The 26,207-nt window shown below is 47.4% G+C and overlaps 2 protein-coding genes across 3 annotated transcripts; both read left to right on the forward strand.

Moving 5' to 3' along the window:
- The first annotated feature begins 105 nt into the window (after positions 1-105).
- On the forward strand, positions 106-6,816 carry PGP (phosphoglycolate phosphatase). Its single transcript, XM_081338243.1, has 2 exons — positions 106-979; positions 4,782-6,816. The coding sequence occupies exons 1-2, from the start codon at positions 124-126 to the stop codon at positions 5,105-5,107; spliced, it is 1,182 nt and encodes a 393-aa protein (XP_081194369.1). The 5' UTR covers positions 106-123; the 3' UTR covers positions 5,108-6,816.
- Positions 5,117-26,194, forward strand: BRICD5 (BRICHOS domain containing 5; the record flags this gene model as incomplete). 2 transcript variants are annotated; one of them, XM_081338250.1, is made up of 6 exons in its annotated part: positions 5,117-5,224; positions 13,069-13,200; positions 20,356-20,508; positions 23,306-23,413; positions 24,775-24,928; positions 26,035-26,194. In XM_081338250.1, 6 exons carry the CDS (start codon positions 5,117-5,119, stop codon positions 26,127-26,129), a joined length of 750 nt encoding a protein of 249 aa, XP_081194376.1. In that variant the 3' UTR covers positions 26,130-26,194. The 2 variants fall into 2 exon arrangements, with proteins under 2 accessions (XP_081194376.1, XP_081194375.1); XM_081338249.1 differs by lacking the exon at positions 5,117-5,224 and adding an exon at positions 11,898-12,091.
- Between the last annotated feature and the right edge of the window lie 13 nt (positions 26,195-26,207).

Genomic DNA, 26,207 nt, shown 5'->3' on the forward strand with positions numbered 1-26,207 from the left:
GCTCGAGCCTCGTCGCAGCCTCGGCGGGCAGGCGCGGCCGGGCAGGCGCTCAGCCAACGGGAAGACGAGGGTGGCTGCGGGCGGCTCACCTGCAGGGGCGGGGCCTGCGCGACGCTACAGCCAATGGCTGGCGAGAGCCGGACGGTTCCTCTTCGCTCGGCCAACCGACGCGCGCCTCGCCCCTGGCAGCCAATCAGCGGCGCCGGATCCGGTTTCCGGAGGCTTCTCCGAAGCCCTCGTGCGCGGACGAGCGGGAGACGGGGCCGCACGGGGGCGGAACGCCCCGCCCCTCAGCCAATCAGCGCGGCCGGAGTTCGTGAGGCGCTGAGGCGCGGCGCCCGTCCTCTCATCCGCCCTCCCGCGATGGCGGCGAAGGAGTGTCGGCGGATGGACGCGGCGCTGGCGCGGCAGGTGCTGTCCGAGGCGGAGGCGCTCCTCTTCGACTGCGACGGCGTGCTGTGGCGGGGCGAGGCGGCGCTGCCCGGCGCGGCCGAGACGCTGCACCGGCTGGAGGCGCGCGGCGCGAAGCGGCTCTGCTACGTGACCAACAACTCCTCGCGGACGCGCCAGGCCTACACCGAGAAGCTGCGGCGCCTGGGCTTCCCGCCCGCGGAGCCCGGCCAGGTCTTCGGCTCCGCCTACTGCGCCGCGCGCCACCTGAGCCGCGCGCTCCCGCCGGGCGCCGCCGCCTACGTGCTGGGCGGGCCGGCGCTGAGCGCGGAGCTGGAGGCGCTGGGCGTGGCGCACCTGGGCGTCGGCCCCGCCCCCGAGCCCGGCTCCGCCCACTTCGGCGCGCGCGCCCCGCTGGACCCCGCCGTGCGCGCCGTGCTGGTGGGCTACGACGAGCACTTCGGCTACGGCAAGCTCTGCCTGGCGCTGCGCTACCTGCTGCGCGGGGACGGCGACGGGCGCGGCTGCCTGCTGGTGGGCACCAACCGCGACAACCGCCTCCCGCTCGAGGGCGGCAGCGCCGTGCCCGGTACGTGCGGGCGGGGGCCTGTCGGGCTGGCCCGCCCCGCCTCTGGCTGCAGCAGGCGGCCCACCCGCCTTGCAGCTCGCCGGTAGCCCGGAAGGTGGTCGGGGAGGGGCCGAAGGTAGCCGGCGCGGGGTCGCTCTGGGCAACTTGTAGACGTGGTCCTCCGCTTACGACCACAGTAGAGCCCAAAATTTATGTCGCTAAGCGAGACATTGCTTAAGTGAATTTTGCCCCATTTCCCCACCTTTTCTGCCACATCTGTTAAGTGAGTCACTGCAGTTCAGTTAGTGACAAGCTTGTTAAGTGAATCCGGCTTTGCTTGTCAGAAGGTCGCAAAGGGCCATCGTGTGACCCTGGGGCACTGCAGCCGTCATAAATGTGCGTCAGTTGCCGAGCATCCAAAATTCAATCAGGTGACCATGGGGATGCTGTGACGGTTGTAAGTCCCTTTTTTCAGTGCTGTTGTAGCTTTGAACAGTCACTAAATGAACGGTTGTGAGTCAAGGATTACGTGTACTTTGGGGGGGGGGGCGGAAGCCTCTTTGGCTTGGCTAGCACTCCAAGGCTCTGCAAAGTCACAGCTCTTGCCTTCCTCCCATAAAAGGTTGAGCCCGTGATTTGCACTCTAAACCTCTTTCACTTTAATCCTGATGAGGAAAGGCATAACGATCCCTAAACCTTGTATTAAATTATACTGGAGAGTTTCTTTCTCAGAATTGTGCTGGTGGAAGCAGCACATAGCTCTCCCCTCCCCCTCCCCCCCCAGCAGTAAAGCCCCATTCTCAGGCCCTGGATTATGGCCACATGTAGAGTAATATAGTCACTTATTATTTCTCCTTAATTGGTTTCTATCCTGCTTTTCCATCCAATGTCCATGAAGTTCAAACATATTAGAATATATTTTTGGTCTAATAGATGGGACATTTAACAAGTTATTCTGTCCCAGTTCCACCATTTGTGTTGGCATAAAACATTCCGTGCATGGCTAGGAAGATTGAGTGGTGTGTACCTAAGAATATTAAGTATTCTGTGCTTGAAACATGGGCAATAACTAAGGAGAAGTAGGGAATGAAAAGTGCTGGGAAGATCAATTAATGGGTGGCACATGGGGCTTTCAGAACAGGAGAGGAGAAATAGGCCTTCACCTACTTGCCTCCTAAGACCACTTATTGTTTTAGCAGAGACCAAGAATAAATAAATTGAACATGGTTCAACTAGATGGCGGTCCATCCAGGACCTACCAAATGCAATGTATTTATTTCAAGTTCAAAAACAAAACTTCCCATTTTGAGTATCCACGTTCTTTTCCTGGGATAACAAGTAGGGTTCCATTAAATTATGTGGTCCTGAAGCCTGTTTGTTGCATCATGGCTTTTTCATTGTTCAGTTGATGTTTGGAATGATAATTGTGCCACGTTTTATATATGCATTTCCTTCTGGTGTTGCCATCACTCCCTGGAACTGGGGATGTGCTGACTTTGGATCTGAAGCCAAAAAGGTCCTTCAGAGCAAGCATAAGTGCAAGCACACCACTGCTGTGGTGCCTCCATTAAAAAGTGGCATACAGCTGCAAGAAAAAGTATGTGAACCCTTTGGGATTACGTGGAGTTTTGCATGAATTGGCCATAAAATGCGCTCTAAACGTCATGTAAGTCACAACAATAGAAAAACACAGTCTGCTTAAAATAATACTACACAAACATTAGCTGTTGTCATGTTTTAATTGAACATAAGATGGAAACATTCACAGTGCAGGGTGGGAAAAGTATGTGAACCCCTAGCCTAATGACTTCTCCAAGAGCTAATTGGAGCCAGGAGTGAGCCAACCTTGACTCCAATCAGTGTGATGATATTGGATGTGTTGCTGACAGCTGTCCTGCCCTTTAAAAACACACCTGTTTTGGGTTTACTGGTCTCAAGAAGCACTGTCTGAACCATGCCTCGCAGAAAAGAGCTCTCAGAAGACCTACGATCAAGAATTGTTGACTTGCATGAAGCTGGAAAGGGTTACAAAAGTATCTCCAAAAGCCTTGGTGTTCATGTGTCCACGGTAAGACAGACTGTCTACAAATGAAGAAAGTTTAGCACTGTTGCTACTCTCCCTAGGCGTGGTCGTCCTGTAAAAATGACTGCAAGAGCACAGCGCATAATGCTTAATGAGGTAAAGAAGAATCCTAGAGTGTCAGCTAAAGACCTACAGAAATCTCTGGCACATGCTAACATTTTTGTTGACACATCTACAATAAGGAAAACATTAAACAAGAATGGAGTACATGGGAGGACACCACAGAGGAAGCCATTGCTGTCCAAAAAAAAATATTGCAGCACGTTTGAAGTTTGCAAAAGAGCACCTGGATGTTCCAGAGCACTACTGGCAAAATATACTGTGGACAGATGAAACCAAAATTGAGTTGTTTGGGAAAAACACACAACACTATGTGTGGAGAAAAAAAGGCACAGCACACCAACATCAAAACCTCATCCCCACTGTAAAACACGGCGGAGGGAGCATCATGGTTTGGGGCTGTTTTGCTGCCTCAGGGCCTGGACGGATTGTTGTCATTGATGGGGAAAATGAATTCCAGAGTTTATCAGGACATTTTGCAGGAAAACGTACGACCATCTGTCCGCCAACTGAAGCTCCACAGAGGATGGGTGATGCAACAGGACAATGACCCAAAGCATACAAGTAATTCAACAAAACAATGGCTTCAACAGAACAGAATACACCTTCTGGAGTGGCCCAGTCAGAGTCCTGACCTCAACCCGACTGAAATGCTGTGGCATGACCTTAAGAGAGCGATTCACACCAGACATCCCAAGAATATTGCTACACTGAAACAGTTTTGTGAAGAGGAGTGGTCCAAAATTACTTCAGATTGTTGTGCAGGTCTGATCTGCAACTACAGGAAATGTTTGGTTGAGGTTATTGCTGCCAAAGGAGGGTCAACCAGTTATTAAGTCCAAAGGTTCACATACTTTTTCCACCCTACACTGTGAATGTTTCCATCTTATGTTCAATTAAAACATGACAACAGCTAATGTTTGTGTAGTATTGTTTTAAGCAGACTGTGTTTTTCTATTGTTGTGACTTACATGACGTTTAGAGCGCATTTTATGGCCAATTCATGCAAAACTCCACGTAAGCCCAAAGGGTTCACATACTTTTTCTTGCAACTGTATTTTCTAGGATTGGATAGTGGCCATGCAATCTGGCAAAACAAAAGCTTGAGCGAAGGCGATGCAAACAAGTTGTTTCAGCTTCAGACCAAAGGGGCAGAAAATCCCCAATTGCAACTATAGGTAAAGGTAAAGTTTCCCCCGCACGTGCGTGCTAGTCGTTTCCGACTCTAGGGGCTGGTGCTCATCTCCGTTTCATAGCCGAAGAGCCAGCGCTTGTCCGAGGACATCTCTGTGGTCATGTGGCCGGCATGACTAGACGCCAAAGGCGCACGGAACGCTGTTACCTTCCCACCGGAGTGGTCCCTATTTTTCTACTTGCATTTTTTACGTGCTTTCGAACTGCTAGGTTGGCAGAAGCTGGGACGAGTAACAGGCGCTCACTCTGTTATGCGGCACTCGGGATTCGACCCGCCAAACTGCCGACCTTCTGATCGACAAGCTCAGCGTCCTAACCCGCTGAGCCACCGCATCCCATAATTGCAACTATACAGGGTTTTTATTTCATTATCATACTAAATACCAAGTTGTATGGCTTGCTCAGGATTGCACCAGTTACTTGCTGTTGCATCTGGCCCCCTACTTTGCCTGCTGGTTTCTTCATTTTTTTTCTTTCTTTCTTTAGGGACGGGCTGCCTCGTCAAGGCAGTGGAGACAGCTGCAGAGCGGGAAGCATTCATTGTGGGCAAGCCCAGCCGCTTCATGTTTGAGTGTGTGGCCAGCGAGTTTAAGATTAACCCTGCGCGCACCATCATGGTTGGTGACCGCCTGGACACAGACATCCTCATGGGCAACACCTGCGGGCTGACAACCCTGCTCACTCTCACTGGGGTCACGACACTGGATGAGGTCAAGGGCCATCTCAGCAGTGACTGTCCTGAGCGCAAAAGCCTGGTCCCTGATTACTATGTAGATAGCATAGCAGATCTCCTCCCTGCTCTCACCGATTAAGAAAGGGAGATGTCTCAGCTCTACAGAGATCTTTCTTCACCCCAAGCCACCCACATTCTCTTCAGGCTGGTAGTATTTTCTCAGTTACTACGGTGCACACAATTGCTGCTTGCAAAAGTAAGATGATTTTGGTGCGCAACATTTAAATTGAATTCTCTGTTTACAAGTTCCTCTTAAAAATGCACTTTGAAAGAAAGAGGGAAGTGTGTGTGTCTATCAGCTTTCAGACCCATCATCTGTGTCTGGCTGGTGTTCAGGTATCAGGGTAGAGGCCTGCTCAGCTGAGCTGAAGGGACTGAGCAGGCTTCTGTTCAAACGTTGCACTATGGTGTTTTGTAATGCAATCTTTGGAAATTCAGGGAATTGAGCAGTTTAAGGGCAGCTGCTCTGGTATCTGAGACTTGATTTTAAGATTGGTTTTTATGATTACTTAGTTTCTGGTTCAAATATTTCAGGGGAATGGAAATCATTGTGTATCCATTGATAATGTTTTTGCTCCTACCCGGTGGCATTTGCACTGCTTTATATGCAAAACGAGTTACACCATCATGCTTCATATATTTCTCTAGAAATTCTCTAGAATTTCTGATTCTATTTTAAAATATATATATATTCTATTTTAAAATATATATAAATATATATACATTACACACACACACACAATTGGTTTTATTGGTCAAGAAGCATGTAACAAAAGTCCAGAAATCGGATCATCAGATTGAGTCATATTTGAATTACATGATTAGTGTCAGGATAGACTGCTGCGTTCATTTGTCAGTCAGCAATAGTGGGAATTCTTCATGGCAACATTGAGTTTACTAGCATTTTGTTCTTCAGTGTCATAAAGGGTTTTTTTTTTCCCTGAAGCCATTTTGAAGTCAGTGTTCATGAAGCAACTATATTAACATATTTAGTGCTTCCTGTTGAAATCTTCTGGTTTGATGCTAGGACACACAAAAAAACCTTGCAGATCTACCTTGGCACTTGCTGAAAACAGGTGTACAAACCATTTTGCCTTCGCGGTTTGCAGTAAACGTGATTGCACTTTTCAAGTGCTCAGGTAGTTTTCTTCTCGCAGAATCAGTTGCCAGATTGTCATCTTTAAAATGTATGTAGACAAAGACATTTTTTAAGAAATTGGAGATCAAGGAAAGATACTTCTTTTTTGCTTCAGATGTATTTCAAACAGTTACCTTGCCTGGGCAGCATTTTCAATATTGAAGGTGCTTGAAATTTATCACTTTTTCATACAGCAATAATTGCATTGTCTATAGTGGAAGACATTCTGTGATGATAAATTATGTTAATCTCTCCACCTCTTTTGAAGTGCTAAAAGGTAGATTATTACGTCTTCGAATAATTTTTCTCTTTTTTTTCTTTTAAATTTATCATTTGTAAGTCTAAAGATTGTTCTTCACTTTTGATTATGTAAACTATGTGTGAACCAATCTAAAAAGAGTGGCTCTCTTGGGAGGATTTGTGCTTGGGCAGTTCCAGAGAGATTCAGGATCGTGTCAAATCTACATTAAATGGTTAGATCCTCAGAACAGTTGCTCAGACATGCTGGCCACAAAGTGAAACCGGCCACCCGCTTTCATTATATCTTTTCTTAACAAAGCTTTTATTGTAAAATTCCCAAGCAGAAGTTGTAAAACTGTTCCTAACTTCAATCCAGACCTTGAGTCATAATTAAAAATAACTCTTGCTTCCTTTTATGTGTCTGATCTTTTAATTTTACACTAAAGGAATTTTTTTCCCTTAAGAGTATTTTAAACGAGACACCAAGGCACACCTACATTGATGTATAAATTGATTTATTGATAGGTTGGGTAAGGAGAGATCATGAGGCAAAACCTGGAACAGGGCTGGGGTTACAAAGACATGCATATTATCACTTCGGTTGAATTAGTTACATCACAGTTATAGTTAATTAATCGTAATGCACTCAATGTGAACCCTATGGAACATTCTCCTTCCAGAGGTTCACATGGCCCCAGCACTGCTGGCGTTTTGTAAAGCTCTTAAGACCTGGTTCTAAGCCCCCCCCCCCGCGTGTGCTCCCTGGGCAATTCAAAGTGCAAGTGGTCATCTTTAAACCTCTACAGCAACAGTCCCCAACCTTGGCGGCTTGGCGGCCTGGTGGGAGGGAAGGGGAACCAGGCTGCGTGAGTGGTGGGCCGGCGTTTGCAGGCCCCAGTTTCAAATAGGCCATGGCTTGGTTGTAGCCCGGGAGTTGGGGACCCCTGTTTGAAAGGGCATGGGTCCAGGTGAATTGCTAGGTCACTTTTCCTCATGGTTTCTGCCCATCCTGCCAGATCTGGCCAGGATTGGCATGTTTCAGCTCCCCTTTGTGACCCTACCTGGACCGAGATGCCCTACGCACAGTCACTCATGCGCTCGTGACCTCCCGTTTAGACTACTGCAACGCTCTCTACATGGGGCTGCCCTTGAGGACCACTCGGAGGCTTCAACTGGTGCAGAATGCGGCCGCGCGAGTTGTGATGGGGGCTTCCCGATACTCCCATGTAATACCTCTACTCCGCGAGCTGCATTGGCTTCCGGTTGCCCTCCGGGTGAGATTCAAGGTGCTGGTGATGACCTATAAAGCCCTAAATGGCTTGGGTCCGGGATATCTGAGGGAACACCTTCTGCCAGCATCAAGTTCCCTTCGTCCAGTGCGCTCACACAGGGAGGGTCTCCTCAGGGTGCCGCCGGCGGATAACACCCAGGGGGAGGGCCTTCTCTGTGGGTGCGCCTGCCCTCTGGAACCAGCTGCCCGCGGAGCTTAGGACTGCCCCCGACCTCCGTTCATTCCGCCGGGACCTGAAGATCTGGCTCTTCGAGCTCTCCGGCCCAGGCTGAGAATTTTTAACTGGGGTTTTTATTTTAAGGGATAATTTAATCTTTTTAAATTGTTTTTTAACTTTTGTATTTTGTATTGTTGATTTTAAATTCCCTGTAAACCGCCCTGAGTCCTTCGGGAAAGGGCGGTATATAAATCTAATTAAATTAAATTAAAAATTAATGGTCAACTGGTAGGGGCTAGGAAGTGTCTCTTCTCTCTTATGGTGCCTATCTTACAGAATGGCTCCCCCCACCCCCCCAGATATAGGCTCCTCTCCCCATTGGCCTTCAGAAAAATGGTAATGACCTGGTTTTTCCCCCAGGCAATGGGGCGAGAATGTTGATGGTGAAGGCGTAGAATGGTCAATGCAGGATGGTGAGTGTGCTGCCACTACGTGGCTGTGTGGAGAAATCTCAATGTGGGCAGTCAGACCCTCCTACCCTATGACATATTTCCTTTCCCCTCCCCTTTCTGGGATGGACTTCCTCCTCATTTGTCCCTAGAGAGTCCATTCTCCGTTAGAGAAGACATGGGGTAACTTGCAGTCCCAGTATGCAGACCCTGGTAGCATTACCATTTTCTAACCTTAGAGATACCTTGGAAATATCTTGGAAATGCTGTACAAAGGTCATCTGAATGCATCCATCTACTGTATTCAACTTTACCTGCAATAAAGGTATTTCTATATGATAAAAGGTGTCTCTACGAGTTCAAAACTATCTGGAGAGATCTGTTAATGTTAATGATATCTGTTTATATATAGAGGTCTTATCAAGAGATTAATTAAAGTACAACAGCTTCGATCCAGAACAGTGAGAATTGTCAAAGCCTCAACTTGGCTTGTTTTAAATTATCTCGGCCAATCCATCTCTTGTAGTAGTTTTTAACATAATCCATCCCCCAAAGGAGGCAAGGTTTGAGTCAAGTCCATAGTTTGTGGAATTGTAGCTGAAACTATGGTGCTCCTCGATATGGGCCAGCATGTCAATGAATTACAAACTCCATGAGGGTATTTCTGAGTCTATACACTAGAAATAGCTCATCACAAGCTCTGATGAGTCCAGGTTCAGCTGCTGCAGCGGGATATACCTCTGGCAGGAAGAAAGATTCCAAAACCGCATGAAAAGAACAAACAGAATATCTGGCACATCTTTCTCCAATTCTGCCTTGGACACAAGGGCCTTCGAAGAAAAAGAATCAAGTCCAGATTATCCAAAAGGGACTCAAATGACTCTGGATCTGGAGGAGACCTTATTTTACTGGACTTGGAGCACTCCTTGCAAGAGACCCAAACCCACAGTGAGAAATCTAGATCAAAGGTCAGCCAATTCCAAATGAATTCCATCTGAAACTCAATACCCGTTAGCATCCAATTTATTATATCCTAGGTCCCCTGCAAAAAAATCCACTGGCATATGGTCACTGAGTAAAAAGGCTGATCAGTAATCATGGATCCTAGTTGTACTCCACCAGGTTCCAAAAGAAACTAAGAAGCAATTGTTGGTCCTCCAGTTCCATAGGCCAAATAGATTTTTTTTTAATCCCATTTATATCCCACCCTTCTCTGAAGACTCAGGGCGGCTTACAATCTAAGAAGCACAAATCAATGTGCTTAGCAGTAGCCTTCATTCTATGTATATGCCTGCTTATTAGGGCTTTCACACACACACCCAGTGGCATTATTACAAAGTCAGCTTAATTGCCCCCAACAATCTGGGTCCTCGTTTTACCTACCTCGGAAGGATGGAAGGCTGAGTCAACCTTGAGCCTGGTGGGATGCGAACCTGCACTAATTGCAGGCAGCTGGTGTTACTTAAGGAGGCATTTGCCTGAAGTATGGTTGTGAGATGGGCAGCATATATATTTAATAAATAAAACACAGTAATAAATTATGAAAGAAGTGATTCTATTATAGTACTTGGATGCAGGGCTGTTTTTTAAAGGGACTCATTCTCTACTGCTTTATTGGGTATCGTCAGGCTGATGTCCCGATTTGCTTTTACGGGATACAGAATGAAGGGACTTTGGAGATAGAATAGAATAGAACTGGAAGGGACCTTGGAGGTCTTCTAGTTGTACTCTCTGCTTGAGCAGGACACTCTATTCCAGGCAATTGGCTGTCTAATCTCTTCTTAAAAGCCTCCAGTGATGGAGCATCTACAACTTCTGGAGGCAAGCCGTTCCACTGGTTGATTGTTCTCACTGTCAGGACATTTCTCCTTATTACTAGGTTGCTTCTCTCCTTGATTAGTTTCCACCCACTGCTTCTTGTCCTGCCTTCAGGTGCTTTGGATAATAATTGTCCAATACTTAAGAAATTGTCACAGAGATGAGAGGGTCAATCTCTTAAATATTGGAAGACAGCAATGTGGAAGGGGCTTGCCTTGTTCTGAGATTATTTTGATTTTCCAATCTAGCTCACTACTTTTCCCTTTGATCTGAGCCTACTAAAGGTTTTCAAAATCAGCCACAGGTCAACTCCAGGTGCCCAAACTCTTCATGGCTGGAGTTGAAAACAGAGTGATACAAACCCAAAGCTCACCATGCCACCCCTAGTTCTTCTCTTCGTTAGACTAGACATACCCAGTTCACTAGCAGAGCTCAGCTCTTTAGGCACAACAGAGTGAGGACTGGAGGGCTATAGACTGAGGGAATTGTGCCCAGTTTTAACCTTGAGCTGCGATGTGCAAAAATACTCCTGTCTGAAGGTGGAGAATGAGCAGGCTTGGTATAAAAGCATTCCTCTCCTCCGCCCCACCTCTTGTTATCAGTGGGTCTCAGAAGAAGGAGGAAGGCTGGTGTGATCTCTTGCCAGGTATGATTGCTTGGCAAGAGAAGAGGGCAGGTGTGCCACAGAAGGTTGACAAACGATGACAGGCCCGCGTGGCCCAGATCTCAGAGCAGCCTGCCCTGGAAGCCCCTGAATCCTCTAGTGGAGAGCTGAGCAGGTCCTGCTGAGGGTTTACTTAGTGTGCGTACAGAGTGTGAATAAAGGGCTTTCTGCGCAGTGGGGATACGGTGAGTTTTGAGTTTGCATCCCTCCTTTTTCAACTCTAGCCAAGAAGAGTTTGGGCACCTGGAGCTGACCTGGGGCCAATTTTGAAAAGCTGCAGTAGGCTCAGATCAAACGGAAAAGTTGTAAACTAGATTGGAAAAATGAAAATAATCTCTGAACAAGGCAAGCCCCTTCCACATTGCAGTCAGGACAGTTACATTTTGTGCCATCGACGAACCAGGAATCAAGGAGCCTCTTCGCATTTGCGAAGGAAATTTGCACACTCACGAGATGCAGCTGTTCTCTGTTTCTCAAATCAGGAAATGTAGAAGGTTCCTCCTCAAGGGTCTCGCAATCTTGAAAGAGTTAGAAGGAGGGGGGAGGTAGAGGAAGCGGAAAGACAGGGGAAATTGAAGGAGGCAACTGTTTCACAACAAACGTGTTTTTATGACGTATTGATTGCATCCACACAACTTTCTCAATTTGTTCAATGAATTCACCCAGTTTCTGGGTTTTCAGAAAAACTAAAGCATAAGCTAAGCAAAACAGGGCAGGTTCATCGTGCACACAATCATCAAGCGCCCCGTGCAAATGGGCTCTACTGAAATGGACACCTCCTTTCCTGCTGCATGGAAACAAGCAAGCAAGCGAAAGTGATGGGAGCAAAGAGCATCTCCAGTGGAAGAGGAAGATCAGAGGAGGCGGTGGAGCTGGTGGGCAAGCAGGGCATTCATCCCCCCAACCTTTGCTCTCTGGGCCTGGGGGGCAGGCAGCTGCTCCCCCCCAGCCAGGTTCCTTCCTACAAGAAAGGGCTCTGGAGGCCTGGAACATCTGCCAGCGTGCAAGGTCCCTGACACAAAGCCCTCGATTGTGCTCCCGTGAATGCCTTGGCTGTCTCTCCGGGCAGGGCAGGGCAAGCCTGTCTATGCAGCTCCCCTTCCCTCCACCCACCAGGTAGTCTAGTTTCACCTCCACATGCCTCTGCCCGGGCTGGGAATCCAGGGGCACTGCTCGCCTGGCTCTTCTGGGCACATCCTTGAGTTTCCAGCTGGGAGCTCTGGAATTGCAAAGCCTCCACTCTGTCCCAAGGAAAGGGAGATCCGGGATGGAGGAGCAGGCCGTGGCTCATACCGCCCCCTCTCCGGTAAGTATCCTTCCCTCCCCACTAGGTTTGCCCACAGGCCTGATTCCCCGCTGGCAAATGAGGGTCCCATCTTAATGGTAGTGGGTGCTTTCGTGCACCAAAATGGTTTAGAGCTACTGGATCCCGAGGGACTGGCTCTCTGTTGCTCTGGGGGAGGGAAAGGATGCTGCTTAAGTGAAGCCCCTCCATAACTCCTGGGTCTAGCACCATTACACAGGCTGAAAACTCAGCAGCTTCTCGAGTCTCCTTTCCCAAGACAGAGAACCATCTTGGAGGCACCTGCCACAATGTCCCATCAGCAATTAATCCACTCAGGTCATCCACCACCAGATGACTTGATCTGGCTGATCCTTCACATCTGGAAGGGACCCATTTGGAGAGACTGAAGGAAGGGCTTTGTGTTGTAGGTGCCATAAGATGAGGGCTCTATTCTGAGAGCAAATCCCACATTTATCCATTATTGGAAAAGATCACTCCGGTAATTAAGTTTCTTCTTTGCTGTAAGTATTATACATTCTTTGTGTATGTGTGTATACATGTATATATATGTATATCTGGAGATAGAGATATGGGCAAAACAATTTGATAACCAAAATAAGTCAATTGGATGCTTTACTTTCTAGGGATACAGGAAGACCGTACAATTTATAGATTACTTACATGCTATAGCCAAAACAGTTGGGACAAATTTCTTTATCTTTTGGAAATATCTATAGCTTTTGGAAACTTACTCATCAAGCAATGGAGCTAAAGATTAGTCTAAATTGTCTTGCATAATTCTGACAACATGAATGGAGGAGTTAAACTCTTCCATTGCTGTGCTTTTCACATAGCTCAAAAGCAAGCGTGCGATATCTTTAGTGCTTAATCCCTTTGCCCCCAGTCCCAAAAGAATGCTGCTACACCTGATGGTGATCAATGAAAGCAACAATGGAATCCAGGCACTCCTGAGAACCAGTTTCCTTTTGTCCATTTAGGAAAGGCCCCCTCCAGCAGAATCCCCCAGCCCCACCAGGGTATTTGGGGCCATCCTCTCCATTACGTTGACCTGTGGAATTATCTGCATCACGGTGGCCGCAACTGTCAGCTTCACCCAGGCTTCGCCCAAGGTAAGACGTGGCTCTAGGCCGGAGTGCTGTTAGTCACCATTCTCAATTTTTTGTAGGGGTAACTAAAAACCTTCTCTCCTTCTGAACAAGATGAGGCTTCAGCCCTGCACTGAAGTCACTCCCACCGTATTCAGTTTGAATAATGGTAAAATGGATAGAATTGTTTCTGTTGTTTACAAACCTAGCTAGAAGAAGAAGAAAACCCTTTTAAAAAAAGATTTCTTTTGTCTTTTTTGTCAATATATTTTTTATAAATAACTCAAGGCTGTGAAAATACTTAGTATGTCTTCCTCCTCCTGTTTTCCCCATAACAACCCTCTGAGATGGGCTGAGAGTTTGGGGATTGGCCCAAAGCCGCATGCAGCTGGCCTTCATAACTAAGGCTGGATTAGAACTCACCACCTCCTGGCTTCTAGGCCAGCACCTTCACTACTACACCAAACTGGCTCTTCCACAGATTGCCACATTTGCATATGAAACTATTATTTTCTACCAATTTGTATTGATGATACTAGGGGTATATCTACATTCATAGAAGAATATAGAATATAGAAGATGACAGAATCCTAGAACTGAAGGGGCCTTTGAGGCTGTCAAGTCCAACCCTCTGCCCAACTCCAGGGAGGCAAGGCGGGGGGACGATCACCTTTCAGATTGGGCACTTATCTCAGGCAGCGACGTGGTTTGCAACTGGGCGATGATGCCATCGGTCCCCAACCACAGGCAGAGCACTTTTGCTGGCCTTGGAGTTCCCTTGGCTGCATCCTCCTGCAGGAAGCTGGGGCCCATCTGTAGAGTCCTTCCTCCCCGCCCCCAGCTCCCGGCACAAGATGGACCCTACTGGGACCCAGATTGTTGGGGGCAATTAAGCTGACTTTGTAATAATGCCGCTTGGGGTGTGTGTGAAAGCCCTAATAAGCAGGCCTATACACAGAATGAAGGCTACTGCTAAGCTTGTAAGCCGCCCTGAGTCTTCGGAGAAGGGCGGGATATAAATGGAATTAAAATAAATAAAATAAATTTGAAAGGAACATGGGTTGTTCCTGGTACGGTTGATCCAAGGTCTTGATCACCGCTTGGAATGAGAACCGTTCTTGACCAAATTGCACCGTCCAGAAGAACCGATTGAGTCAGCAGAAGAGATGCCTAGAGCACTCCTGCAGTAAAGCAAATTCTGACCCCATTTGAGCCTGGCAAGAGCCTTTCTCAAAGATTATCTTGTGGTAATCAGGATGGAAAAAATTAGCTATTTTTGTGCCCATATCACATCTGAAAACTGGTCAATAGTCTGCTTAATATGACTTGGTTCCTTCTGGATAAGGAAGGAGCAACATTTGCAGAGTGTCAGCCATCCCAACTGTTAGGAATTTGTTGTGCAGAGGTCTCCTTGTGCTACCAAGGAGTTGCATAGACAAGGAAGGGTACTGAGAGCAGTAAGAGTCACACAGTAACCACAAGAGTACACTGAGTTGTGAAAACAAAAAGTATTTTACTTTTGAGGTGGTGTAAAACAAAAATGCACGGTCAAAAATAAACAGTCCAGGTCATACACAATAGCAACAGTCCAAGGAGTATTCCAAATACAAAGTCTTCTTACCAGTCCAGAGGTCAATACACAGTTGTTCAGGTTTATCACAGTAGTAAACCAACAGTACAGCAAAACAGCAATAGTAGAGAGAGCAGTGAATTCAGAGAGAGAGAAGCTACGTTCCTAGCTCCCACTTATGGCCATGAGAACACTTACACACCCATTGGCCAATTAACATCTTAAAGTCACAACATCATGGTTTATATATTTTCAACCCAACTATGTAGGCTATCACCATATGCCTAACACCAACTCAGTCAGTTAGAAAAGAAAGACTCTTAAATCCGTTATTAACGAAAGTAACAAAAGTAAAGCCAATTGGTTACAGAATGTTATGTGCTCCTGGCTACTTTCCTTCGTGAACAGAGGCAAGCTCGCCTGACCAATAACCAGCCAAGACCCAGTGATGGCCTTTTGTTTCGTTTATTACAATAAGTGAGGAGAGAAGCTATCAAAGCTTCGGTTCTCTCCAGAGTTTCAAACCAAAATATTGCCTTCTTTAGACAGCCCGGACACCACATGCCTCCTCTTTCCCCATTGGCTGAGGAACTATGAGGTTACACTCTTTCCAACCGCCTCCTACATATTTCCTGCTACATGCTAAATCATACCACACATGTACATTAAAATTAGGAGATAATTTATGCAAGGTGTGTCAGTTAATATTAATCAACTAATTGCACATGCTCAGTTGACTGAGTTTTGGCCCCCTTTTTTATGACTTCTTAGAAAAATAGGTTCTTTCCTCTTTTGCTAGTTATCTTGTCTTACAGCTCCTTTTCCCATTCTGAAGACCCAGATAACAATTTTCCCTACGTGTTTCTCTGACATCCTTCCTTTATGTTATCTTTTCCTGGTTCCCATCTATTATAAGCTTGTTTCTCCACTCAGTAAGTTTCCACTGCAACAAGTTCAATTTTAAATTTCTCTTTCCATATTAAATTTTGAAGACCATTTACTTATTTCTATCACAGAAGAAGCAAAGCCAGTTCTGGGCTTTTTGCGCCGAAAGTATAAGATTTAACGTTTCCCTTGTTGAGGACTCCTGAGTGCTCTCTCTGAGCTTGCTTGTTGTTTTTTTTTGAGATGTCTCATTACCCAAACTAGGTAACATCATCAAAGTTAGTTATTTTCCTATGTTTCCATCTTCTCCCCTGGTTACCTTTAAGTGTCCAATTAAATTCTAACAAATTGTTTGGGTGACAGCCCCTGGCTTCACGGGATCATTCTGCATTCCATACAGAGTGCGACCTTGGAACGGCTGGTGTCTCTTGTGGGACAACACAATGTGTAGTTTTGATTCCTCTCATGCTAGTCCCCCCCCCCGTTATTCCCCACTTCAGTAACCCCCCTCCTCCCCCACAGAGTATGGCAAGGTGGCAGCAAGCGAAGCATGACGTAGCAGGATGGCAGCCCTGACACAGAGCCTCTATAAGTAAGGACTGTTCCTGGCATCTGGATTAAGTTACTCAGATTCATTCGAAGTTGGATTTTAACTGTGCAGATCCTATGGAGATACACGAGGCGTGATCTAGCATGATTATCTGGGAGGATTTTGAGCCTGTTGGTCCTGGTGGAGCTGCGAATTCTGTGTTTTAAAACTTTTGACTGTCCTGGTTGGTCAGGGCTTCTTGGTTGTGCCATGAGGTTGGCCACGTGGTGCTTAATGCTTCCTTCACAGAGGGGAGGGTTCCACCTGCTCTGCAAAAGGTGACTCAAAGAATCATTGCTGGATAGCCCAGAACTGGACAATTTTCAGGTGGTCTCCAGGTTCCTTCCTCCTTGTTAAGAAGAGTGATTGGCTTTAGCTCTGGGCGACCCTGGAAGGAACTGAGTAACTGCATCCTTTCCAGTCAAGCTCACAAGAGTTCACAGCACTGCAGTGGCCTTGATTGCACTCAGTGAGATTTAATGGGACATGGATGGAGGTGGTGCCTCTACATTGCCCCGCCCTGGATTTAAGAAAGGGATTTGATGGAACTGATTATGGGATCCTTCTGGATCAGCTTAGGACAGTGTTTCCCAACCTTGGCCACTTGAACATGTGTGGACTTCATGTGTCTTCAAGTGACCAAGGTTGGAAAACACTGGCTTAGGACAGGGGTCCCCAACCTGTGGGCCACGACCCACTACCGGTCTGTGGCCACTGGGCCGCAGGACAGGTTGGCCAGTGCGCGCACTCAACCCCACATGATAGTGCCACGGCCGCATGGCCTAAACGGGGCTCTGTGCGACCTAAATGAGACTCCATGTGGCCTAAACGGGGCTCTGCATGGCCTAAACAGGGCTCTGCGTGGCCTAAACGGGGCTCTGCGCAGCAATAACAGGGCAGTGCTAGTGCCCACGTGGTGAAAACGGGGCAGGGCTAGCGAGTGTCATGTGGGCACTAGCGCCGCCCCGTTTGTGTCGCACGTGTGCACATAAAATACTTCCCCTTCCCTTTCCCTCTGGTCCGCCAACTGAGCCAGGTTGGGGACCTCTGGCTTAGACGATTGGGACCAGGAGTTGGAAGCATGCGTTATGGTTTTACCAGTGAACCCTTTGCAGCATTCTGGCATTTAAAGTGCTCTTCCCTCCCTCCACTGTCCTTGAAAGCCGATACAGGAAGATTCCTGACCCAGAGAGTCAAGGCCCTGTGACTCTGGACACGCAAACAACTGAGGATGTGCCTTTACACTAGTCTCATCACTGCACAAAGGACAATTCTACACCCCCAGCTTTCACATAGCAATCCTGCCATGGCATATAATGTTGCCAGCTTGTGTGCAGCAGTGCTTAAAATTTGTTGGATGATCCGTGCCATAAATTAGACTTAATGAGCATCTAGTTTGCCACACTGGACTGCTCTGTAATTTGATATAATCTTCCACATATTTTCCTTTATGCTCCCCTCACCCGTCTAATGGTCCTACTCCTTTAGACTCATTTTTTAATATACAGTTTCTGTTTTAATATTTTTTCTAGCTTCTCCTAGAATTCTTTTTAAAAAAAACAAACTCTGATGCTCTTTAATTGACTGTTCACCACCCGCCTTATGCTGGTCTATAATAATAAAGATCTGATTTGACAATGTTCTGGTGTTCTCCTTTCTCCAAGGCCAATTCCAGCCAGTGGGATGGTCTGGTAGTAGATCTAGCCCTAGCCCCCTGCTCTTAGCAATAGCAATAACAATAACACTTAGGTTTATATACTGCTTCACAGTGCTTTTACAGCCTATTGCCCCCAACAATCTGGGTCCTCATTTTACCAACCTCGGAAGGGTGGAAGGCTGAGTCAACCTTGAGCTGGTGAGAACTGAACTGCCAAACTGCTGACAGCTGGCAGTCAGCAAACGTAGCCTGCAGTACTGCATTCTAACCACTGTGCCACCAAGCCCTTCAGGCTGCTTTGAGGTTCTCCTCTCCCTGCTTCTATTTAACATATATGAAGCTACTGAGTAAGGCCATCTGCTAATACAGAGTAAGGTGTGATCAATAATGTTGATTATACCAATTCTACCTCTTTGCTAAGGGTCAACCAAGTGAGGCTACCAGGTTTTTTCATAGAAGATTAGAATTGGAAGGGACCTTGGAGATCCCTATATCATTTCAGAGGGGGGGGGGGCTGTCCCTTCCTTAAAAGCCTCCAGAGATGGAGCACCCACAACTTCTGAAGGCAAGCTATTCCACTGGTTAACTGTTCCCACCGTTAGGAAATTTCTCCTAGGTCGCTTCCCTCCTTGATTCGTTTCCATCCATGATTGTGGGGGCCTGAATGGGGAAGAGCAGGCTTTGACTCAACCTTTACAAGTCTGAGAGGAGGACAGCTGTCTTGGTCTATGGTGGTAAAAAGTCTGGAAGCACCTTTTACAGGTATAAAATAAGGGTTAAATATACTCTCAGAAACTTCATCAGGCACACAGAGTGGCTTGACTGATTTGAATTGGGGTGATCTGCCTCTCACCAGGCTTCTGCCCTTTAATAAATTGTGTTTAATGGGAAAAGGGGCTACCACATTCCTTCTGATACTTCCAACAAGATTTGAGCAGCTGTGAGTTTCATAACACAGTTTCAAATTCGGCGCCTTGAGTCCCCCTCTTTCCCTAGCATCTTGTAAAATCTTAAATTTAACTCTTGGTTTTTTCCCCGCCCAGATAAATTTATTAATACCCTTCTGCCATTCATCAAGGTTGGCATCCTTTTTCAATATAGGTATCATTTGAAACAAAAAGAGAAACTTCGGCAGAACATTCATTTTAACAACTGCGATTCTTCCCAGTAATGATAATTGTAATTTTTTCCAATTATTTAAATCCCTTTGTATCTTCAACCATAATGTTTCATAGTTATTCTTATATAAATTTACATTTGAAGCTGCAATATACACTCCCAAATACTTAACCTTTTTTACTATTTCAAAACCTGTTAATTTAATTAACATTTCCCTTTCACTCATAGATATATTCTTAGATAATATCTTAGTCTTATTACTATTCACCTTAAACCCAGAAACCTTACCATACTGAGTTATAATTTCCATCAAATCTATAACCGATTGTATCGGTTGAGATACTGTCACAACCAAGTCATCAGCAAAAGCTCTCAATCTATAATCATTCTGTATTTTAATTTCCTTTATCATAGAGGACTCTCAAATTTTAATTAATAAAATCTCTAACGTTAAAACAAACAATAATGATGATCTTGTACCTTTTTCAATTTTAAACGTCTCTGTTAGCCCCCCATTAATTATAATTTGTGCAGTTTGTTGTTGATATATAGCTTTAATAGAATGTAGGAATCCTTCTCCAAAATTCATTGGACAGAATTTCTCAATACAATTTCTCAACACAATCAACATCGGTGACTTTGACTCAAAATGAAAAAAAATGCCATCATTTAAAAATTTAAGCAATGAACTGTTGAAATTGTTGGAAGTCCTAATCAGCTATACGAACAATGTAAAGCCAGGATAATTAAGAAACCATCTCAAAGTCATTAATTCCTGGGTATATTTCCATCAGACTCTTTGCTTTCTTTAGAAAAGGAAATAGAACTATTTTCTATATCTTAATAAGTGCAATTTCATTAAAATGAGTGTTTGGTGTAGTGTAGTGAGTTTGAATCCTGCCGTAGAGATGAAGCCAGCTGGGTGACCTTGGGCCAGTCCCTCAGCCTTAGAATGGAGGCAGCACTCACTCAAAGGTACCCCCCCCCCAAAATTACATTAATGTTGACCAAGAGTCAAGCACACCCAACTGACCAAGCTGGCTTCTGTCTCCAAGACTCAGTGGTCACCTTGGGCCAAGTTCAGGTACTTTGGGAAAAAGAAACAGCAAGCCAGTCCCGAGGCACATTTGCCCCTTTGATGTAAAACAGGGGTGGGCAACTATGGCCCCTTTATGACCTGTGGACTTCAATTCCCAGAATTCCTGAGGCAGCATGGAGGTTGTAAAGGGGCCATAGTTGCCCACCGCTGCCATAAAAGTTGCTGGGAAGGGACAGGGATGGGAGACCTACAAGAAGTGGGTGCTGGAGGGCCTGATGCAACTTGCTGAGGTCATCTCACTGTGTGTTGTGTTTTTGTAGCCTCTTTTGCAGGTAATGCGATTAAACTTCCAGAATCGCCCAGGATCCTCAATGAACCAGTCAGTGGTGGTCAGCAAGGCCAAGAACACCATCACCTACTACATCACGTCTTCTAGTAACCAAACCACCGCCATCTTGTTCGACTGCAAGAATGTGAGCAAGTGGGCTGCCTTTCCCAGTTGAAGGGAAGAAAGTGTGTAAGGCACACGTGGATGGGATGGGTGGGAAGAGTGCAAGGACAATGATTTACTCGAAAAGACTTTCATGTCATGCAACGTTGGGCTGCTCTGGCCAGAACATGTTTGTGCAACTGGCATGAAAGGGTGTCAAGCATGAACAGCCAGACCCACAAGGATAAACCTCAAATTGCTACTTTATTGGTTTCTGCCTATAATCCAGGAATGGCGGCTTTCGCCTGGGAAAGACCAGATAAATCTCAAAGGCTTTGGGGAGGGCAGGGGGAACAGAGCATTTTGTATTTACATAGTTATGTCCAAGCTAATTTCCTGCTTGACTCCTCTTCCCAACAGGGACTGTAACTCTCCAATTTCAGAAAACGCTGACGGTCCTCAATGGAGCCTACCCATTGAGATCCTAAGTTATGACAATTGTAAAGCATGTCACCCACGTGACTGATCCAATCTTACTACCTTTTTGTGGCAGTTGTTAAGCAAATGCCACATTTATTAAGCAAACTGATAAGTTTTTGCTAAGGGCCTGGAAATAAATGCGTTTGAGGCAAAAACATTGTAAAATGTCACCAATGAAGGCAAATCTACATGTCCCAGGATAATGTTGTAGGATCCAATCTGGGTCGGTCTCTGGGACCAGAGGTTTACTCTTCTGAGCTTTCAGAGTCATGTGGGAGCCCATCCTCGGGGAATGTCTCACTAGCAGAACACGATTGCAGGTTCCTGAGCACCCAAAATGCAGTCAGGTGACAACGGGGAACTGACTTGTAACAGTCACGGTGGCACAGTGGTTGAAGTGCAGCATTGCAGGCTAACTCTGTCCACAGCCTGGAGTTTGATGCTGACTGATTCAAGGTTGACTCAACCTTCCATCCTACAGAGGTTGGTAAAATTAGGACCCAGATTATTGGGGGTAATATGCAAATAATGCTTCTACATTGTAAACTGCCCAGAGAGTGCCCTAAAATTCTATGGGGCAATATATAAGTCTAAACGCTATTGCTATTGCAAGTACCTCTAGGGAGGTCCATTGTAACTTTCAATGGTTGTGTTCTGTTCCCCCTGCCTCAAGGTACAAACAGCCGGACAAGCAGGTACGAAACAAAAGGGTTAATTCTTTATACTACAATATAATTGCTGTGCGATAAAGTCTTGGCAGAAAGCTACCCAGAGTCAGCCAAAATAAGCTAGTTATCTCAAACGTTCGCTGACATGAGATAACTGCCAACAAGTAATTCCAAGAAAGTCCAGACAAACAAACCCAAAAGCAGAGATGAAGAAGCGTAGTCACGAAATCCAGACCAGGGTTCACACAGGTAGAGAAATCCGACAGACGTGACCAGAAGCTGTGGTGAATTAATTGTTCATCACAAAGTTCTGAGAGCAGCCACACCCCCTTTTGTACCTTGTGGGGTGTGGCTCAATGACTCAGCTACTCCCTGGCCCTCCTACTCATCCTATGTTGCTGCAAACGCTTGGCCCTGCGTCTTTCTCGAGGGTCTAGCCATGAGTCATCTTCACTACTGTATTTGCTGCAGCTGCTCGAGCTCCGTCCCAGCCTGGCTCCCAGCCTGGCTACTCCCAGGCTGCTCCTCTCGGCCTTCAGATGGAGACGGAGGCCTTGCCAGAGAGGAGGGTCCCGGAGAGGGAGGCCTTGCCAGTTTCTCCCCATCATCCTCAGAGTCCTCTTCCTCAGTTAGGACAGGCGCAGGAGTTGGGGCCACAACAGGTTGCTAAGTGACCGGGCATAAGTCAAGGTCTACCTGTGATTGTGTCCATCTCACAGGGTGGAGAGCCTTGGTGGAGCAGTGGGCTAATGCCTCCCTAAGTAACACCAGCTGCCTGCAATTAGTGCAGGTTCGCATCCCACCAGGCTCAAGGTTGACTCAGCCTTCCATCCTTCCGAGGTAGGTAAAATGAGGACCCAGATTGTTGGGGGCAATTAAGCTGACTTTGTAATAATGCCGCTTGGTGTGTGTGTGTGAAAGCCCTAATAAGCAGGCATATACATAGAATGAAGGCTACTGCTAAGCTTGTAAGCCGCCCTGAGTCTTCGGAGAAGGGCGGGATATAAATGGGATTAAAATAAATAAATAAATAAATGTGGGGAGATGGAAGAGGCACGTCCTGTTAACAGCTGCAGCAATTTTTAGGAATGGACAATGAGATGTGAAGGGCGATGCTCCATTCTGGCAGCACATGGCTGGGATTCTATGTTGGCAGCCAGATGTAGGCCAGCAGGGGTCAGTCAATTGCCCCTCAATGGCTCTGGCCTGCTGCTGCTAGCCCCCTCCTCAGAAGGAAAACAAGGCTTACTGCTCATTGGACCCACCCCCGGGACAGGAGCGGGCGTTAGGTGTTCCAGAGTTAAGACTCTTGTCTGACAGGACCACTCTGACCCCCCCCCACACCCCAGAACCTGTGAGAGTCCCAAAAGCCTTTTCCTGTTCCCCACATCGGCAGCATATTTGAAGGGCAGAGATGCAGAGCTCAGTTTACAGTCAGGCCGCCTGGAAGGTCATTTATTTATGGATATAGAACATTGATAAGGCCCCCCAACTCAGTCTCGGTGACTCCAGATGGCTTACACAGAAATAAGCTGTTCTTATTGATCTCTTTCTTTGCTGAGGCAAGTGAACCTCACCAGGCCAGGCTGGGTCTTGGGCACGTGGCAAAGGAAGCTCCCAAGCTGGTCTGGTGTAACCCAATGGGGGGGGGGGCTTTAATGGACCTCCTGCTTTGCCTGCTTCTCTCTGCAGGGCTACGTCTGCTATAAGCTGTCGGGGCACAGCAATTGTTACCTGAAGAGGATGAATGCCCGGGATCAGGATGCTGCCCAGGCCTCCTTCAACCTATCAAAGCACAAGGTGAGTGCCAACAGCCTAGCCTGGGAAAAAGAATCCAGCCAATTCATTTGTCCGTCCGTCCATCCATCCACCCCATCCATCCATCCCCTCCAGCCATGGTGGCTGGAGAATTTTAGGAGTTGAAGTCCTCCAGTCTTAAAGTTCCTAAGGCCGGACACCCCTGGTCTAAAGGAAATTTTTCAAGAAGCGCTTGAAATCATTGAATCAGCTGCCTCCTGAATTGGGCTGGCACTATTTCACCGGCATCTCAGGCCAACACTAAGCCCCAAGCAGCCTTGGCTGAAGGACCCAGAGAAAAAGCCCAAGGCTTACACCACTTATCCCTCATTGTGAAATTGTGCACTTCTGCATACAACCCCCATTTGCAATTTTAATGGCCATCTGCGGTGGGGAGGGGAGACACCATTTTGTGCAAGGCCTCCAAATATCCAAATATTGGAAGTGCAGTTTCTTGCCCCTTTCAAAATTGAGGGAAAAGGGGGAGGGGGTCATGGCCTGCCAATGGGCTTAACCGTCTTTCTAACCCCAACATGGTGTCATGTGAAACCCCTTTAATATTGTAGGATGGCTCCAACTCGGCCCCCCACCTGTTCCTCGTTCCTGAGCTGAGCTATGACGATCAGTTATCCCCTAATAGAAAAGGAATAGGTAACATTCTGGGGGGCTTGCAACTTATTGCTGGCTTTGGGCAATTCCCGTAAGGTGAGCAAACAAAGCTGCATTGTCCGAAGTGCTGCTGCCGCAGAAGTCAGAGCGAGGGCACCTAAGGCGTGGAGGGCAGAGGTCTGATTTTGGAAGACAGAGGGCCCTCTTTGCTGCAAATGTCAGAAGGAAGCCTGCTGGGCTCAGGTTTCTGCTCTGCCCGTTCAGGAGCTGGCGTTCCTCACCAAGGCAGCAACGGGGGGGGGGGGGGACGCAGTGCACCCGCTGGCATATCCCACCCCCTGGATTTCCAGCTCTGGGCAGCCTCAGGGCCTCTCCCAAAGTGGCAACCCCAGCCAAGGAATTTCCAAACTTGACAACTTTTAAGACTTCTGGACTTCAACTCCCGGCTGGCTGGAGAATTCTGAGAGTCTTAAAGTCACCAAGTTTGGAAACCTCCAACCTCTCTGTCCCTCAGAGCTGCAGCCTAGACAGAACTCCCAGGACTGCTCTGGCCTTTAAGCGCTTCTTTTTGGGGGGGAGCAGCATGGAAATGCGGCGGGCAGGCAAAGAGGGCTCAGTTCCCCAGGGCTTCTGGGAAGCGCTTCCCCCAGAGCAGCGGCCTGGAGTGCGGATCCCGAGGGACGCAGAGGTTGAGCGGGCAGTCTGGGCCTGGAGCCATGCTGAGGTACCCTCACTGTCCTTCCTTTTGCTGCCAGGAGGATCCACCACTGCTTCCCAGCTACGGTTCCCAATACTACCGTGAATTCCTGGGGGTTGTGCCAGGGAGCCTGGTCGAGCCAGCGGAGGCTGGAGAGGCTGCCCGGGCCCTGTGTGAGCAGGTGCCCATCCGCTGGGTTAAGAAGAAAGATGGTAAGCTGATGGGCGCAGCCAGGCCAAAGCCCCCAGGGAATCTCTGCTCCCTTGGAGCTGCAAGTGAAGCTGAATGGTGCCAATCAGTTGTGCCAATGCTGGCATTTGTTAGGAGCTGCTGGCAGCGACATCTGGGTGTCCAGAGGCTGCCCTCCTGACTGAAGGCACCTTGGAAAGAGCAGGGCGGGTGGGCTCCGTCACTGGCACAGGCAATGCGGTTGGGGCAAGGACACACAAGTTGGAACACAGCCAAGTTTATTTAATTCATCTGAGGCAAAGCAGGCAGAAGAGAGCACATCTGGCCTAGTGGTTTAAGGCACTAGGCTAGAAACTGGAGTTCAAGTCCTGCCTAAGGCACAAAGCCAGCTGGGTAATCTTGGGCCAGTCCCTCACTCTCAGCCCTGGGAAGGAGGAAATGGCAAGCTACCTCTGAAAAATCTTGCCAAGAAAACTGCAGGGACTTGATCAGGCAGTTGCCAGGAGCCAACAATGACTCAAAAGGACACACACACATACGCACGCACACAACCCAAGGCACAAACCACCTTATACTTCGAGGACGTTGTAGATGTCAGTGAGCGGAAGAAATGGGTCGAATCTAATCCAGAACGTCTCTGCGCTCTGAATCCTCCTGAAACTCCCAGGAGTCAGTCAACATTGCTTGACTGAAGGTTTGCCACGGTGGCTTCACGTGTGGGAGCATTAGAGGTCTAAGCCAGTGAAACCTGCTATCTAGAGCCAAGTCCCCAGTCCCGGGCCACATCCTGGTAATGGGCCACGGCCCATTCGAAACCGGGCCACGCAAGCGGCAGGCAAGCACGTGCATGCAGCTCCATTTGCGTGACCAGCAGGCATTTGCCTACCGCTTGCGCAAAGCCATTTTCATCCCCCACCCACCGGTCCACAAAGCTGGAAAGGTTGGGGAACCACTGATCTAAAGGGTCTTAAAATTAAAACAAAGTTTGGGGGGTTTCCTCCAGATGAGCAACCACCAATGCAGCCTGTCCCTGCCAACTTTCTAACATTTCTAGCTCATCCAAAGGACTGTTACACCCCCCCCCAAAAGAGACCTCCACCTCTCCACACACTCTTTGTGTTCCTCACAGATCCTCCAAAGCAGCGGCTCATCTACCTGTGCATTGACATCTGCTTCCCAAACAACATCTGTGTCTCCATCTGTTTCTACTATCTTCCCGAGTGAAGGTCCAAAGAGACCGACTCCCATGGTTCAGCTCGGCTGTATTTGAACCGAATCAGAACCTCCGCGTCCCTGTGCTCG

The sequence above is a fragment of the Vipera berus genome (assembly GCF_964194415.1).
Source record: "Vipera berus genome assembly, chromosome: 13".
Lineage (NCBI taxonomy): Eukaryota > Metazoa > Chordata > Lepidosauria > Squamata > Viperidae > Vipera > Vipera berus.

Bases quoted from the DNA above. Each gene is read 5' to 3' on its own strand.
- PGP (XM_081338243.1), top strand. From the start codon at position 124: ATGGCTGGCGAGAGCCGGACGGTTCCTCTTCGCTCGGCCAACCGACGC. The intron at 980-4,781 runs GTACGTGCGGGC...TTCTTTCTTTAG, and splicing joins GGGCGGCAGCGCCGTGCCCG to GGACGGGCTGCCTCGTCAAG.